Source organism: Taeniopygia guttata, chromosome 1A (genome assembly GCF_048771995.1).
Source record: "Taeniopygia guttata chromosome 1A, bTaeGut7.mat, whole genome shotgun sequence".
Taxonomy (NCBI): Eukaryota; Metazoa; Chordata; class Aves; order Passeriformes; family Estrildidae; genus Taeniopygia; species Taeniopygia guttata.
In genome coordinates this window covers 63,905,345-63,921,777 of record NC_133025.1, presented here as the reverse complement: position 1 = coordinate 63,921,777, position 16,433 = coordinate 63,905,345, and the positions used below count along the sequence as shown (strand labels likewise).

At 44.2% G+C, this 16,433-nt stretch overlaps 1 protein-coding gene across 25 annotated transcripts in view; it reads right to left on the bottom strand.

Annotated features, from left to right (window-relative positions):
- The window catches only part of PPFIBP1 (PPFIA binding protein 1), a 102,035-nt gene that overhangs the window by 41,920 nt on the left and 43,682 nt on the right, over positions 1 to 16,433 (bottom strand). For 17 of the 25 annotated variants that reach the window (XM_030263462.4, XM_072923741.1, XM_072923740.1 and 14 more), the window contains exons 3-4: positions 5,846 to 6,006; positions 3,801 to 4,006 (exon numbers count right to left, since the gene is read on the bottom strand). In XM_030263462.4, the coding sequence (XP_030119322.4) occupies positions 3,801 to 4,006; positions 5,846 to 5,909 (270 nt within the window). In that variant the 5' untranslated portion in view covers positions 5,910 to 6,006. Of the gene's footprint in view, positions 1 to 3,800; positions 4,007 to 5,845; positions 6,007 to 7,494; positions 7,591 to 9,455; positions 9,590 to 9,726; positions 9,867 to 16,433 lie in introns of those variants that run through there. The other 8 variants (XM_030263455.4, XM_041713657.2, XM_012569301.5 and 5 more) reach the window with 4 other exon arrangements.

The following is a 16,433-nucleotide window of genomic DNA, read 5'->3' as shown; positions in this document are numbered from 1 at the left end:
GCCAGCTACTGTCTGGAAGAGCCAACTTAAAGGAAAAATGTCAAAATCTGCAGCTGGTTTGTGAGGCAGCAACAACACATTGGATTGCATGAGCCACGATGGATACCTCAGCTCAACCACCATCCTGAGATGAGCTGAAAATGTTCTGTGGCTGGACTTGATGATGATCTCAAAGGTCTTTTCCGACCTTAATGATTCTATGATTTTATATGATTCAAGAAACCTTTGGAGGCCATGAAGTTTTTCTGGACCCTAAAATTAATTACAGAAATTCACTTATGGAGTGAAAATAATTCTTAAAACATGCCTTATAATATATTTATTTGAATTATGCAAGTCACTTCCAAAGCTGCACTTGCTGTGGGTTTTAAAGAAAAAATATTATGTTACCCTGGCTCTTTCACTTCAGGGGCACATCCTTTAAAGAGGAGAAGGCACACACCAGGAAGACACACACATACACAAGTTCAGATCAGAAGCATGGGGAAAATGGCTCTGAGGTGTGGGAAGGCACTGTCCACCCACACCTACCCTTCACTCTTCTTTTTAACAAGACACAGTTGGTTTCCTCTTTCTGGGAAAGTAGTTGCATAAGATGTATTTTTAAAAAAATGCAAAAAAATCCCCCAAACACTTTCAAGAAAAGTAATAACCAGAAGGAAAACTGTCTCTTGTTTGCTTCAACTGAAGAAAAACTGGAGCAACACTCGTGACTGGGAGCAAGGTTTGTGAGAATTACTCTTCAAGAGATGGATCTATCAGTTTCCAGCTGGACACAAGTTTTACGTCTTGTAAAACGCAGAGTTTTGTTTAAAATGGTTTTGCTACTGGTGCTGATGTTAGAGATTACTCACACATTGCCTGTACTGAAGCCAGAAGCTCCATTTTCACAGAATACAGCACATGCCTCATTAAGGTGCACACTGAAATACACCAAACATTTCTGCTGACCAAGAGTATTCTGAAAAAACTCCAAAACTTTGGAACAGCTATGACCTGGCTATGGATTTCAGGCCTGGTTCCTGTTGAAAGTATGGAGTCCAAACATGTCTGAGCTCAGAAAGGTGTCGGTCCTTTCTGGACGTGGAACAAATGGCCTCGTTTGTAGTTTCACCCACAACATTCACCATCTGCACATGGAGACGTGAGCAGGGTTTCAGCAGCACAGAGCAGTTTGAGCTGCAGTGACATGCTGCAGTTAAACTGAATTCTTCTCTGAATGCTGAGAAACTTTGGGTGACTGCTGTCATCCCCTTTTCCCCATGTGGGCACCACTGGTTTGGCTGCAGGAGACAGGGGAAGATTTTTCTCCTGTGACACACTGTCTGGCAGCAGCAAACACTATTTTTGTTTTCCTCTGAGACACAAGAGGCTTGCTTACAGCCCCACATGGGATGTCACACACCAGTTCCAGCATTCTAGGGGATGGAACTTCATGCACAGAGGATTAAACTAATTTCAAACAAAGAAGGTGTCTGCCCTTCCTCTGTAAGGAGGGGCAGAGGTGCAGAAAACCTTCCTGCAAATCATCCAGGCACTTCATGTGACACCTCCTTGCTCAGACAGGGACTGGTGACACCTGCAAATCCTGTGGCTGTGGCACACTGTAGGTGGAACGTTAAGTTTTTCCTTCAAGGGGCTTTAAGGATGACAGAGAATACAGGGTAATAATTTGAGGCAGAACAAGGAGTAATTGAAGCATAGGTGGAATAGCAATTTTCTGCAATCTTTGGTACCCACAGCCCTTGCACATCTTTTCCAGTGGTTGGGAGGCACCAAACCGAATGGTACAACAGAGCCCTTCCTCTCTCAGAGCCCATGGGTGCAATAAAAACCCATTGCTGTCTCACTGCCATTAGGTGATCCACATCCTATGGGTCTGAAGGGCCCCATTCCAGACCCCACCAGTCAGGCACTCCTGAATCACACATCTGCCATCACAAGGGGCAATGACTGGTCTCCACCTCATTCATCTCAGCCATGCTGAGATCACTGCAACCTCAGCCATGCTGCTGGGCCCCTTTCTCCAGAATAACCTGCAGGGGATCAGCACCACTAAACATGGCCTACAGATGACTGTGAACATCATGGGAGAGTGCAGTTTCCAGGACTGTCTATTTGGCGTATTTTTTCTTTATCAAGGCCGTAGTTGTATGAAACCTGTTATGCCCACAGAGAGCAGCGAGTAGTTACAGCGATGTTCATGGCTGTATGTTACACAGGCAGGGAATGCTGATCTTAGCAGGAACTCTGATGTTTTAAAGATCCAACTTCAATGTCAGTCCTGTCTCCTCCTCCTGATCTCAGCATTGGCTGCCACACTTTGACAGTGGGGGCGAGATCCAAATCCCACTGGAGGCAGTGGGAGAGCTCCCACGTGCTTCATTAAGTTTCAAGCATTTCCAAATGAGTAGCTCAAAGCAAAGATTTACAAAAAGGAAAAAGAAGGCTCTTCCTTCAGATCTTTCTGCAAGGGCTACAGAAGCAAGTCCAAGGTGCCCATCTGTCCCTGCATTGCTGCGCTCAGCCCCCGTGACAGCAGATGGCACAAAGGGCTGCCCAGTGCCAGCTGCAGCAGACACAGCCCTGCACCCAGCAATCCTCTGGGCTGTGACTGAGCGCTGAGATCAACCCATTTTCGAGATAAAAATGCTTTCTGCAAGATCAGCCATGACTCCAGGGAGATTGAGTCCTTCCCAAGGGGAGCAGGCGATGGTGGCCGTCTGTCCCCACAGCAGTGGCACACGGGGCACAAGGAACACGGAGCCACAACAGTCCTGCAGCAGCCCCAGCCTTCACCAGGGCTGGCACCCCAATTTCAGCAGCATGGTGTCACCTTGGCCAACACCCAGTGTGTGACACAGCAGGACCTGGCCACAGCTGCAGGATGGATTTGACAGAATATGTGGAAGTGCCCACTCACTGCTGTCACTGTGACAGCTGTGGTGAGGCTGGCTTAAAAACCAAAGTGCGGCCTCTGGGAGCCATTCCTGACTTCCACTGCTGGAGCTTCCCCAAAACCTGCACACACCTGGACCTCCACAACACAAACCCTGCCACACACCACGAGCACAAGGACTCTTCCTTGGCCCTGCTTGGAAGTCACCAGTCACAGGGCATCTGGAGGCAAACCCAGCAGCTTCTTCAAAAATGATGCTGTTTTAACTCACCTTATAGTAATTACAACATTTTATTTCCCTGGGCAGTCTTTGGGTAACCTACACTAGAAAGATAGTTGATTTTTTGGGAAAACCAAGTCTTGGGGAAAGAACTTCCTTTTCAGTTATTTTTCTGTGTATTTTTAAAGTAAGATAACAAAAACCGGCCAATTCACAAACACAGAAGTTTGGTTTGGTATCCAGATTGAAGGGATGCAGAGCTTACACCACTCCCTTATGTTATAATCAGGTGAGGAATCTCAGTAATAACACTAATCCCCATAGGAAAAAACACTGCCAAAAATGCTTTTTACTGAAAAAAATTCAAAACAACTTCTTTTCCCCCACCTAACCATCTGATTCTTAAAAAAGTCTTTCCCCATCCCTCTGAGATAAACTGCAGTTACCAAGTACTGTTTGCTCCCTAGATTGAGGCACAGTGGTACATCAAAGACAGCAAAGGCCAACCCACTGCAAGAGGCATTTGAGCAGAAGCTTTTCCAGACTCCAGAGCAGTATCACCAAAACAAAACCTCTTCCCTGATACCCACTCTAAGCTTTACAAACAGCTGTCTGAAACAGACCCAACCTACCCAACACCCAAAATGAGCCTGGCAGAGGTGAAATAAGGCGAGACTGTACCATTTGACTTTGGAGCCATTCGATGAGAGCCTCTGCCGTGGAGTCTGGGACCTGGCAGCGCAGCCCCTCCCTCTCGTCCGCTTCCATCATCTCCAGCAAGCCCCGCAGGTCCTCCACGAGGTGCAGCGCCCGCAGGCTCCCCATGAATGGGGAGGTGGGGGACTGGCAGTCAAAGATGCCATTGGAGTATTCCAGAGCCTTGGAACCTGCAAGGAGCAAAATCACATGGGGTCAGGCACTGGACGAGGCTGGGAAGGGGTGGGGGTTGCTCCCGGCAGGGTTTATCCCAACCAAACCCAGCACTGGTGCTTGGGGAGGGAAGCTCCAGCAGGAACAAGGTGGGCTGGTCCTCAGGGAATGGGAATGCCACAACCTGCCCGCGGGGTTGAGGTGTGGGCTGGGCTCCTGCTCCCCAGGATGAATTCCCAAGGCAAAAGGCGCTGCCAGGGATGGAGCATCCTCTGCCAGTGCCCTGAGTCACCCTGCAGGCACTGAATGATCCAAGTCACATTCCAGTGATGGTATCCAGAGGAAACCATGCCCTGCATTTTCCATGCAGGAATATGTTATGCTGCTCCAAGGAACTGGAATTTTTTTAAAATAATAAAAAAGATGAAGATAAATTAAAAGACCAAATCGCTTCTGCATGGGAATAAATTTTAAACCCAGCAATTTGACACAGTAGCACTGACATTTGCATGTTAATAAAGAGAAAAATCTCTCATTTGCATAAACTCAAAGGATGCATATTTGACCTACATTAGAAGTTGCTATATATTAAGTTAGAAGGGAAACTGTCATTTTAGGATTAAGGTTGATGGAAGCCAACCTAGCTAATTCCAACTGTAATTCCAGTACACTGATTTGTGACCTTAATTCTGTAATACCTTGGCACAATGAGATGTGTTCATGACAGACCTTCATTTGTGCTGTCAACTTCTAGAAACTACAAGGATATGCCATATATGCACTTCCATGAACTTTCATTCACCCCATCTGGCAAGCCATAAAAATCCAAGTATTCTGCTAAATTCCCACTGAAAACAATAAAGAGAAAAATAACCTCCCCAGCACATGAGCATATTGATATCCTTTTGTTATAATATTCCTTTATAGAGCTATTCACAGACACGGGTAAATGAAGTCTGTGGTGACTTAAATCTTCCAACATCACATCTTGTTTTTATATTAAACCTCATTCTGCCATAACCAGCTTGGGCTCTGGGAAACACAAATACATGAGCGGATCCAAATACCAGTGTCTACTTATGGAAACTACTGAAGTCACAGCTTACATGAATTTTTAGAGATCATAATGATCAAACTGAATCCCCTTTGCATTTGTTCCTGCTATGTGTCCTTAATATCTTTAGGCAGAGAAGAGTTATTGTTCAAACAAAGCACACACTGTATGATTATTTTTTCCCTAAGGAAAATTGCTTAAGTGGAACTACTAAAAATTTTATAACTGTGTTGCTATACTTGCAAGGGCATTTTTGACTGTTGACTTCTTGATCTTTCCCTCCTATGTGTTGGGTATTTATACTATTTTCTAACTCACTAGACTCAGCTTAAAAGCAGAGGTTGTATTCTTTGTAATGCCTCTCCCTGGGCAACTTAAAATTTACAGGCACTTACAAAAAATCCAAATGTTCAAGGCAGTTCCAAAGTTTGGACCCAAAGCATTCCAATTTTGAAAAGAAGAAAAAAAAGAAAAAGAAAATTCAATTAATGTTTCAACTCTTCTGAGTTGAGGGAAGTTCAGAGTAGCCACTGTTTTCCTTGACTCTCCTGGTGCTCCACGCAGGAGCTGAACTGCATCACTCAGCCACTTCCAGCAGCCCTTTGGGAGAGGGTAGGAGAAAACTCAATCTATGGAGCCTGTGCAACCCCCCCACTCTGGTTATCTGTTAACTCTAAGCTAGAATGGAAGGCAGCAAAAGCAATTCCCAGCTTATTCCCTTCTCTGTCTGGAACTGTGTCCTCCGGGTGAGAGAAAGGAGGACCCAAAAAAGCAAAAAAACCCACCTGTCCCAGATGTTTACCTGCTATAATGCCATCCATCTGCTCCAGGGCTGCAGCGAGCATGTCACTTGCATCACTCATCATCTTCTCTCTTCTCAGGAACAATCAGCAGCTACACCATAAGGAGCAGTAAAACATCAATGGTGTGAGTTGGTCCAGAGCCTCAAGTCTGCAATTTAATCTGCAAAAGAGAATTTAATTTCACTGCATGTTCTCTGAATTCAGGCATCGCTGCTGTTAGATCAGAAAGAAGATTGGGGCCATTTGCTGGCCAGAATAAAACCCAGAGGTATTCACCACGAGGCATGGACTGAGATTGAGGAATCAAAGCACCAACCTGATGACCCAGTTTCTAGTGGCCCATGGCCTGCCCTGCCCTGCCCACAGGTCCATGCCACTGGCAGGGCATCCCACAGAACACCTCAGAAACCCCTCAGGGCACTTCCAGGAAGCTCACAGCTAGTAAACCAGAAGTCCTGATGGGCTGCAAGTTAATTTAAGCAGGTGCTTAGGAACTTGGCTGAAGTGGAGCTGCAGGGGTCAGAGGCATTCCCAATCCCTCCCAGCCCACCACAGCAGACACACAAACCACCAACACGGCCCAGACTGCCTTGGCTTTCATCTGATACACATGAGACTGCTTCTGCTATAAATACAGCTAGGGAACAAAGCTAAACAAACACCAGGAAGGAAAACTCACTTTAACCTTTGCATGCCCTGCCATTTGGTTTTTGTATTAGGCCACACCACTGCTGACATTTGCCCCAGCATGAGCAATTAAGAAAGTCGTTCACATTATCTCTGGCATAAGTCCTGGAAAAGAGTCTACTAAAAAACAAATCTAACGAAAAATCCCCATTATAAACTGATTTTTCCCTCCTACAAGTCACCTTATTGGTCTGACCCAGATGAGAAGTGGCTCTTATTGGAGGCTGCCAGCCAGCTTTGCTGAAATGTTATCCTTAAAATGCCAACAAACATTTCATCTTCCACAACAACAATTTTTATTACACGAAGTAGGCCCAAACCCTAAGGTAACCTTTGAATGACAGCACAAAGACTGCTGCACTTTTGGCAAATGCCTGGTTTTATTATGTGGTTGTCAGAGTCAGAAAAACCAAGAGAACTTTAAACAGCCAAAATACCTGTAAGTGAATATGTTGCAAATCTTAAAAAATGCAGTAGCATCATAACTGAAGACTTTCAGCCTTCAAGGAGGAAGCTCCCAGTTTTAAGCACAATGTAAACATTCAGCTTCTATCAGTATAAAACCTGCCAGAATATGCAGATCCTACAAGACAACTGGTTCGGTGCCTCCATATCTGATAAAAATGAGCAGAAAATGTAGCTTTTGCACACACACTCACTTGGACAACACTGAAGATAGTCTCTTTTTTTATCTGCTTAAGATTTCCTGGCTCTGATACCAGGTCTTGCTCAAATATGGGTGTCTGTGAAGGCAGAGTGTGAACAATCTGCTGTGGATTTCCCTCCAAGGGCAAAGAACACAGGAGAAAGCCCGGGGCTTCTACAGCCCCAGGCAAAACACTGATTCCTCACAGCTCTAAGTGGGAAAAGACCAACAGCACAAAGCACCCACAAACCCACAGAAGCCAATCAAAGTTTGGCAATCAGAAGTGCACATGAGCTTTTCAAAGTACATACACACCTCATGGGGCGAGGGAAGAATACAGAGCCTGGCTCTTCTCAGAGGTGCCCAGTGGCGTGGCAAGAAGCAATGGGCACATGTAAAAACACAGGGAAGTTCACCTTAGAGTTAAAAAGGAGAAAAGAAAAAAAAAAAAAAGCATAAACAAAAAGAAACCATTTTTAAAAGCTTTTTTTACTATGAGCATGGCAAGTAATAGAAAGGGTTGTCCTTTTGGGGGTCTCTCTCTCTTGGAGCTACTCACAGCCCAGTGGGACCCTACATGGCACAGCCTGTCCTGGGCATCCCTGCTCTGGGCAGGGGCTGGGCTGGAGATCTCCAGTGCTGCCTTCCCACCTCAGCATCAGCGAGCTCAGTGCAGCTCATGATCAAGCATTAAACACAGTCTTGGAGGCTGGTAGGAAAAGCCTATGTAGGCTAAAACACACAAAGGAACAGACTGCTCCCTAACCTTATTTGTTCACAGCACACCCCTTGATTCCCACCTTGTGGCTAGGAAATGCATATCCTGGGGACAAGGAACTGCTAATTTGTACTTGCACAATATAGCCATGGCTCCTAGGCACAGAAAAATCACTATCCTTGCACTTCATCCAGGTACAACCACCCCTGATGTTTGCCAAAAGCACTCCTTGCTTTCCTAAACAGGGAGTTTGCCCATGGCTGTCAGAAATCCCTAAGGCAGCCCTACTGATGGGAGCAGACAGTGATACCAACAGCATCCAAGAGACTTCCAGGCTACCTGCCTGTGCCTCCAAGGAAAGACACATTGTACAGAGCTTCTTCCACTGCTGCTCCCTAAGGAGCTGCACTGCTGAGAGCAGCAGGGAGAAATTTTAAGATAAAACTTACTGAAGAAGAACCCTGCGAACACACAGACCTCCAAAAACTCTTCCACCATTCACACAGCATCTGTTGGCAGCCTGACCAAGCCCACAGCTGAAAACTTGGAGAGGTGAAATCAAAAAGAACAAAAAGCCCCCAAGGCGAACAGCTGGGGATGACGCAATAAAATCCCATTTCCCTGGTTATTTGGTCCTAAAAGTGGCCATTGAAAACTAGCCTGGAACAGCACATCCTGCTCTGGCCACCTTCCCAGCACAGTGCAGCACATCCAGCAGTCAGGAAGTAAAATTGCTGTGATAGAAAAATAATATTGGAAGTATCCTTCCCTAGCAAAAGCGTAGAATTATTTTTGGTCATTGCACAACTATCACCAGCATGTGGGGAGGGGGTGGGCAGAGGGCAAAGAGGACCTCATACACCAGGGGAGCAAAGGACCAAACTGCATGGAACCAGAAAAGACAACAAAACCCAGGAGGAAGGGGTGGAAAGGGGAGGTACAGAGGGAGCCAAAGACACAAATCAGCAATCAACAGCCCTCTGTGGGCTACAGGAAAGGGGACAGCAAAAAAACACCAGCAGATTAATCCCTGTGCCTCCTGAAGGGCACCCTCTGACTGCACAAACTTTGAGAGAAGCCTCAGCTGGCCACTGATGCAGCAGAGCTTTTCCCATATGCATGTTCCACTCTTTCCTCTTTATGACTTTGGTCTAAAACAAATAAAACCTAAGAGAAAACTCAAGGCTTTGGGGTTGTTTTCTTGGCAGTGATTAAGAAAAACCACACAGGTAACATGAACAAAAATCCATCCTGGAAGAGCGTGATGGAGCTCCTTAGGAAAATAATGCATAGCTAACGATGACAAGCAGCTTAAATTCCCTTCATCCACAAAAGCAGGAAGGGGGAAAAGCATCATTTTAACACAGATTGATCTATGGCATGGCAGATAAATGAGATATCAAGGTGTACACAGGAGACAGAGAGGCAGATGCATGAAATCCACCCGAATATAATGTCACTGACAACACACCTGAGAGGAAAGTACTGACAGTGCCTTGCCTGACAGACAATTTAAAATAAGTTTTCTCTTGCTTTCCAAGAAAATGACAACACTTACCTTCCTGTGTGCACAATCACTGCCAGGTGGGGTGTGGGGGGCTGTTTGTACAGAGGCAGATCCCCCCTTTAGAGCTCCCAGCTGAATACCCTGCTCATGCCGACAAGAACAAGCATCGCTTCATCAAGCCTGTATTTACAACCCACCATAAAAATCCAAAAATAAAATACAAATGCAGCTCTCTCCACTATCATTTATGATGAATCTTATCACTGGCTGGCATTTCTACCCCATCCCTGGCTGTAATAGAGAAGACATAATGTGGTCTTACTTGTTTCATGTCCTTTCCTCTGGTTCAAACGCACCAGCCGGTTGCTAGGGCTGTGCTGTTCACTTTTCAGTAGGTGGAGATTTTTTTATTTTTATTTTTGAATGACATACAAACCCTCTGGCTACAGCGCTGGTGAAGACGTATTCCAAACGGCTTACAGAGAAAACAAAATGCTGCCCTGCAAATAAACACAAGGAAAGCTGGGGAAAAAAAAAAAAAAAAAGCCCAATGAGGGGCTCTGTGAATGGAACTGCTGTCTGTTGGACGCAAACAGGAAAGCTGCCTGGATATGGATTTCAAAATCTGATCTTTAATTAAGATGGCAGACTTCAAAAATAAGGGAAAAAAAGTGCTTAAGCATTTTACATATGTAGGAAATGGTAGTTTTCCCACCCAGAGGCTGCCTCTTTCCTAGATCAAACAGCACACACAGAGGCATCGAGGGCCAACATCTTCGAGCTCATTATTTTGTTATTTTGGAGGTGGTCTCATTCTGCGTCTCCACCTGCAGAACACACCACGCTTTAACGCTGAGAGGTTGGCAGAGTTAAAGGGAATCAGCTGCCTGCTGGCAGGTCTGAAGGCCCAGAGGACACACTGTGCCCTGGATGTCACCGTTCTGAGGAAGGGAGGGCTGGCCTTTTGTCCCACTCGCCTTCCTCTTTGCGCACGTGGGCTGCAAATGCTCAGCGTTGGGAAATAAAACATCAGACACAGATTATTTTTATGACATGATGCAGTAAGATGGATGACTTAAGTTTCCCAGCTCTCCCATTCACACATAACACTCCTTAAGCCAGGAAATTTTGATACACTGAAATTAAAAACCTCGATTAGGGCTTGTTTCTGAGGGCTGCTGAGAGTAAAAGAGGACCCCCAAGAGCTGGCTGTCACGCCAGAGCAGCCCACCACAAAAGTAAAATAAAAAAGCTAAGAAGTTGCAGTCATCTTTTCTGGGGAGAGTGGAGGGAAAGGACCTGTTCCACAGCAAAAGCAAGACCCTAAATGCTGTCAAAATCCATGTCCTGCATTCTCAGTCCTACACGTACCAGGTGGCTGCACGTGAGGTCTAAAGCAACTTCTCAATTCATCTCTCTGGCCTCACTGCACTAAAACAACACATCCTTAGCAATTAACTTTTACAAAATAAAGCTCTTTTTCATTAAGACAAATGCCATTTCAGACACATCTATTTCTGCTTTTTCTGGCAGGCCAGAAGAGAAACACAAACACACTGAGACTTATTTACAAAATACATTTCAATCACAATTGCAAACAGTTTCAAATTAATTCAGTCCAAATCCTTGGCACAGTTTCTCATGGGATGTTTTGAAGATGCTCAACTACAGTGCCACCAGTCAGTAGCAGTTTAACACTTACTAATGAATATATTCGGGTAATTTACACTTGGAGTCATTAACATGTCTTTTAATGTAAATGACGACTCCATTTCAATCCTTCCAGGCCTGGAAGAAGAAACTAAAAAAAGAAAATGGATGCTAGTTGAATACATTGCTCTGGTGTTTTGAAAGAAAAGAACAAATTAAATTTAAAAAGTAAAGTTAGGAAATGCTAGAAATACCTTAATGGGAATAATATAGAAAAACATCTTAGTGTGAGGCAGGGATGGGAATTTACTAAGGTCCCAGATATGCTTTTGGCCAAGTAATTCAGACATTGTCCCCCTTATCCAAGGTCATCATGTGGAGCCAGGTGTATCCATAACATTATTATGGATACAAGCCACCCAAATGTTGGCAAAGGCTTACTTAAAACTGATAATGTCTATTTATTTTTATAACTCAAATTATTTCTGAATTTGCTAAGCTGTAGTCAATGACATCAAAGCAATACTGCTCTCCTATTACGCAGGACTACAAACAAAGCAACAAATGTCCCTTTGTTCCCTAAGCCTAGATCCTTTCTTTGTTCCCCGAATTTCATTATTTCTTTATAATACAACAAATGCTATTTATTTCCTTTAACTGATAAAAATTAATGGAAACACACTGAGGATAAAAGCCCATCCCATAAGTACGTAAGAAACGTGTCGAGATAAAAGGTTTCAAGCTGTAGAAATTACTTTAAAGTACTTTAAGAGCACAAAACACAGAAGTCTTTCCAAAATATAAATGTTTATACCTGGGAAAAAACTTACCTCAAATCACACAACTTTTACTACAAACCAGCTGAGTTGCATTCCAAAGTTTGCCTTAACATTTGTTAAACACTCTGGTTGTAAATCAAAAGCTCAGCCTCACAAGATAAGCATCCTTGAGATCCTTTGACAGAGATGCATACACAGCAAACAGCTTATGTAAACATCCAAAGAGCCAAAGTCTCTGAATCAAGGTTTAAGGCTTAGATTCATATCCACTTACAAAACAAACCCTTTGTTTGGGTCTCCAGCACTGAAATCACTCAATTGCTTATCTCTGCTACCCTTCCCCAGCAGCTCTTTTGTTGTTGTTGTTGCAATTGAAAGGAAATTTAGAAACCCGGGTTTTATACTGGCAGGTGATGTTGTCTTGTGGGCTCTGAGTGCTGTGACAGGGAGGCAGCTCCTTACCTGCACAGCAGCTGTGTGATGCTAATACCTGTCTGCACATCCTCTCCAGGCTCACTTTCACTCTTTTCACACAAGCAATCCAAGGTCAAATGAAGCCTTGTAAAAACAAAACAAAACAAAACAAAACAAAACAAAACACACCCCCCACAGACCACTTCAGGCTGTTCCTGTTTTACTGGTTAACTGTTTAATAGTCTTCAACTCCTCACCTCAGAGAGCCTGAGAACCAGTACATTATTTTCTTGTTTTGCTATGGTCCACTGATTAGAAAAACAAATGAGATATTCATCCCTGACTCCAAGACTGTTAATTCAAGCAAGGAAATGCCTCACATTCCCCAGCAACATGTTACTGACACACTGTGGCCACACAGGCTACTAAACAAAAGGGGCACTGTTGGGTGACAGGCCAAAAGGTAGTTCTTAAAAATACCTTAAAACCCACCTAGTCCTGAGCACTGACCCACATTTAGATCCCATTTCATTGCTTCTGCCACTTTCTTTCAATGAGCTGTATCCAAAGAACAAATTCACAAGCCTCCAGATTTGAAAGCATTTGGCTCCAGATTTTGGACCTTCATGTCTAATGGTTTCCAGATGCACACTTCCAGAGTTGTCATCCCACAAAGCTGAGGTAGAGGGCATCACCCATAAAAAGTCCATATATAAATAAAATACATTTAGCCTGAGCAGTGTTTTAGTAAGTGCCTGCAGAAAGCAACAAAAAATCCAATGCCTTGTAATTTTGCAGCATCAGCTGTTACAAATAGAAAATCTGTGTATATATTGCATCTTTCCCCTTCTATCTGCCTCTGATTTTGCTGTGTTAAGATTTACCTTTCAGGAGTGATATGTAAAACATGAATGTGACATCTGAAGCACACATTTGTGCGTGAGGATACTTTTGTTTTTCAAAGACTCCTGATCTCTGAGAACTTGAAGCTGCCAGTACCACCACTGCACCACTGCCACATGATTTACCATCTCAACTCTCCTGGCATTTTAAGAATGAAGCAGGGTAAAATTCAACTTGGTTAAGGAATCTTTTTTTTTTGCCATGTAATAGAATGGGACTGAATTTTAGTGAGTAAAAAATAGGAGGAAAGTGGAAACCAATAAATTGTAAGCTAACTTTCCCTCTGATTTTTTCTCCTCAAAAACTTGTGGACAACTTCATCTTCTTCTAAACTGAAGCCCTTTGCCAATAACTCACACTGGAGCTTTGCCAACAGCCTTTGTTTAGGTAGCACAATTGAGAGTCTGAGAGAGCCCACATCAAGACAAGCTGCTTTAGGCAGCCATGGACTGCCTAATAACTATTTAATCATTATTAAAAATGGACATTCTACCTTTGATATTCCTGAAACACTGAAAGTAGGTTCAAAACATAGACTTCAAATTTTGCATTAGTTCTCAGCTTCAGAAAGGAACAAGTGGTTCATGGGCAAAACACTGAAAAGTATGTTTGTTCTCCTCCAACAGTGACCTCTGATGTTTGATAGCTGTGGAGTGTGCTATCCCACAGCCAGCCAGAGCTGCCACCTGCAGAGCAAGGCTGCACAACAATGGGATACCTCTTGCCCAGGCAGCATGGCCCTGTGAGGATGCTCTCCTCATCCCCTCAGGACCATCCTCTCCTTGCTCTGGGACACAGCCTGTGCTGACTGCCCAGCTCCAGAGCCACTCGCTGATGTTGGGGTGAAGAAGAGGCACGCACAGACAGGGAATTTTCCCAGTGCTGCCCTTCCCACACTTTCTCTCAGCCACTTCTCCTCCCCACATCCCTAGGGAAAGCACAGCCCTAGGCATTTCAGTAACGCTGGAGTAAGCAAAGTTTTCTATTCTTTTTTATTTTCAGCCAGGAAGCAGAGTGCTGTTGATTTTGTCTTGCTTTTTCAACACCAAAGTCCCAATGCCAAGAGATGAAGGACAAAAGCTGTGTGCTCTCAGCTCCAAGAGAGGGCCTTTCTCTTCTGAATGCTGCACTGGTGAGTAGCAAGAAAACAAATCCCAAAACCCCCTCTACTACTACTACAGCAGCTTTAAGGAACTATATGCTGCCCACACCATTGCTTGCCTGGGGAATCATGTCCTGCCTACCCTTGTGCCAACTTTGCTACTCAGCACAGAGGCAATTTAGCAGCCAGGACACAGGAATCAGCTCTTCTGCTGCTCGTTCCTTTCTCCTGAAAGCCTACAGATGGCTCTTAGGGGTAGAGATGTCTTCTCCGTTCTCCTCTTGCACAAGTGACACTTCCTCACCATCCCTTGCAGAAAGATGGTTTCAGTCTTGATGCCCTGCAGCTTTGAGCATCACCCAAGCCTAAAAATCTCGGTGAAGCAGGGGCTGAGCTGTGCTTGAGGCTCAGAGTTCACAAGACAAATATATCAGTGCTAGGGGAACAGAAACAATGCTGGGGTGGGCTGGAGGGCTGCCTGGGTAAGGATAATATGTCCATGGTTGATACTGAAGGGTAGGAGGGCTTCACCAGCAAGGCAGAGGGAGGCAGGAGATCAGCAGCCAGCCAGAGCTTTGGCCTCTGCAGGAACAGAGCTTGAAACACAACTGGGCCCCGCCCTACACTCTCCTCTTTCTCCCACAGCAGGAAGAGGAGAGAAACTGGGGGGAAAAAAGGTTGGAAGAGAAGAAAGTGTCTTCTTTCTGCTGCTTCCTCTGTAAGAGAGAAAGCTCTAGGGATGGAAGGGAGCAGCCACTCTCCATCCCATGGCCAAGCCTCTGGGCATATGTAGTGGGGGGGACTATCCCATCCCTCACCCCATCAGCAAGATGAGCAGAAAGTGCTGGCTTCGCAACTGAGGAAGATGCAGCCCATGGGATGAAGACAAATCCTAGCACTCAGAAAATAAAGACATTCTTGCATCAAGAGATGTCTGACACCCAGCTGGGGCAGATCTGCAGCTGCTGCAAACCTACACGGATTTCTCTGGGATAGCAAGGCACTGAGAGTGGAGTTATTTACTACAGGTATTCTAGGCATGAAACAAATTTTTTATTATATAAAACAATGAAAAATGTCTGTTTCTTTAGACACAGCAATAAACTGTGGTTTATTACTGACCTTACCAATAGTGGGCTGCCTTTAGCAGACAGGGCTGTAACACATTAAAATGGAGAAGAAGATAACTTTTAAGAGCAGTTTACAAGAAAGTTTACAGCCCAATTGCAGCAGTTTGGTGCGAATACACCTATAAATCACCTGTTTTGGGTATCCAGAGCAGTCTAATTGGAGCAAGGGGCTACAAAACTTTCTTTGTAGGCACAGGATCAGCAGTGGATGGGTTAGCACACAGCACAAGTGGGGCCACAATCCAAGTCAACAAGTCTGAAGCAAACCTAGGTGTGACTAAATCCCATGACAACAACAATAATGTAGAAATACCATCACATGCAAAAGCTGAACTGACCCTCTCCATTATGAAATATCTGCCCCATGTTTAAGCCAGTCAGATTTACTCTGGAAAGACTCTTCTGTAAAGCCAGTTTTACCCCTCAAACTCTCTCAAAACTCAAGGTCTTCCAGAGGAGTCATTCCACCAGGACATTAGCTTTTATTAGGAAAGAACAGCATTACTGAGGCACATGGATGCTGAAGGAAGTTTTGTGATGTATGAATATTCTGAAAGTTTGAACAGAAAGACCCTTATTTGACATGAAATATAGTAAGGCATAGAAGGGAAGGAAGGCATGGGGAAGCAAGATCACCTGACTTTTTAAAAGTCTGTAATAGAGAAAAAAAAAATCCTGTTTAACTGTTTCCATTCCCATGACCTACAGATCTAATTAAAATAAACCTTAAAAATATTTAAAAATTAATAATATTTTAGGATGTTTTTAGTAAAACACTGAATAATTTCTAATATGCTTTTATGACATAGAAAGACCAAAAGCAACCTCACTGTTGTTTCAAAGTTGTATTGGGAGAAAGTGGCTCTTGTGTAACTTCATTCTTTTCTAACTTCCAACAGTTCCACTGTAAGAAATTATAGAAAGGATGGAACAATACATCTAGGATTAAAAGCTCCCATGCCCATTATTTACACACATCTAATTAGCTCCTCCTGCACACATACACACACACCCCCCCTGAGCTGGGAACTGCTAATATAATTCCTGCAAT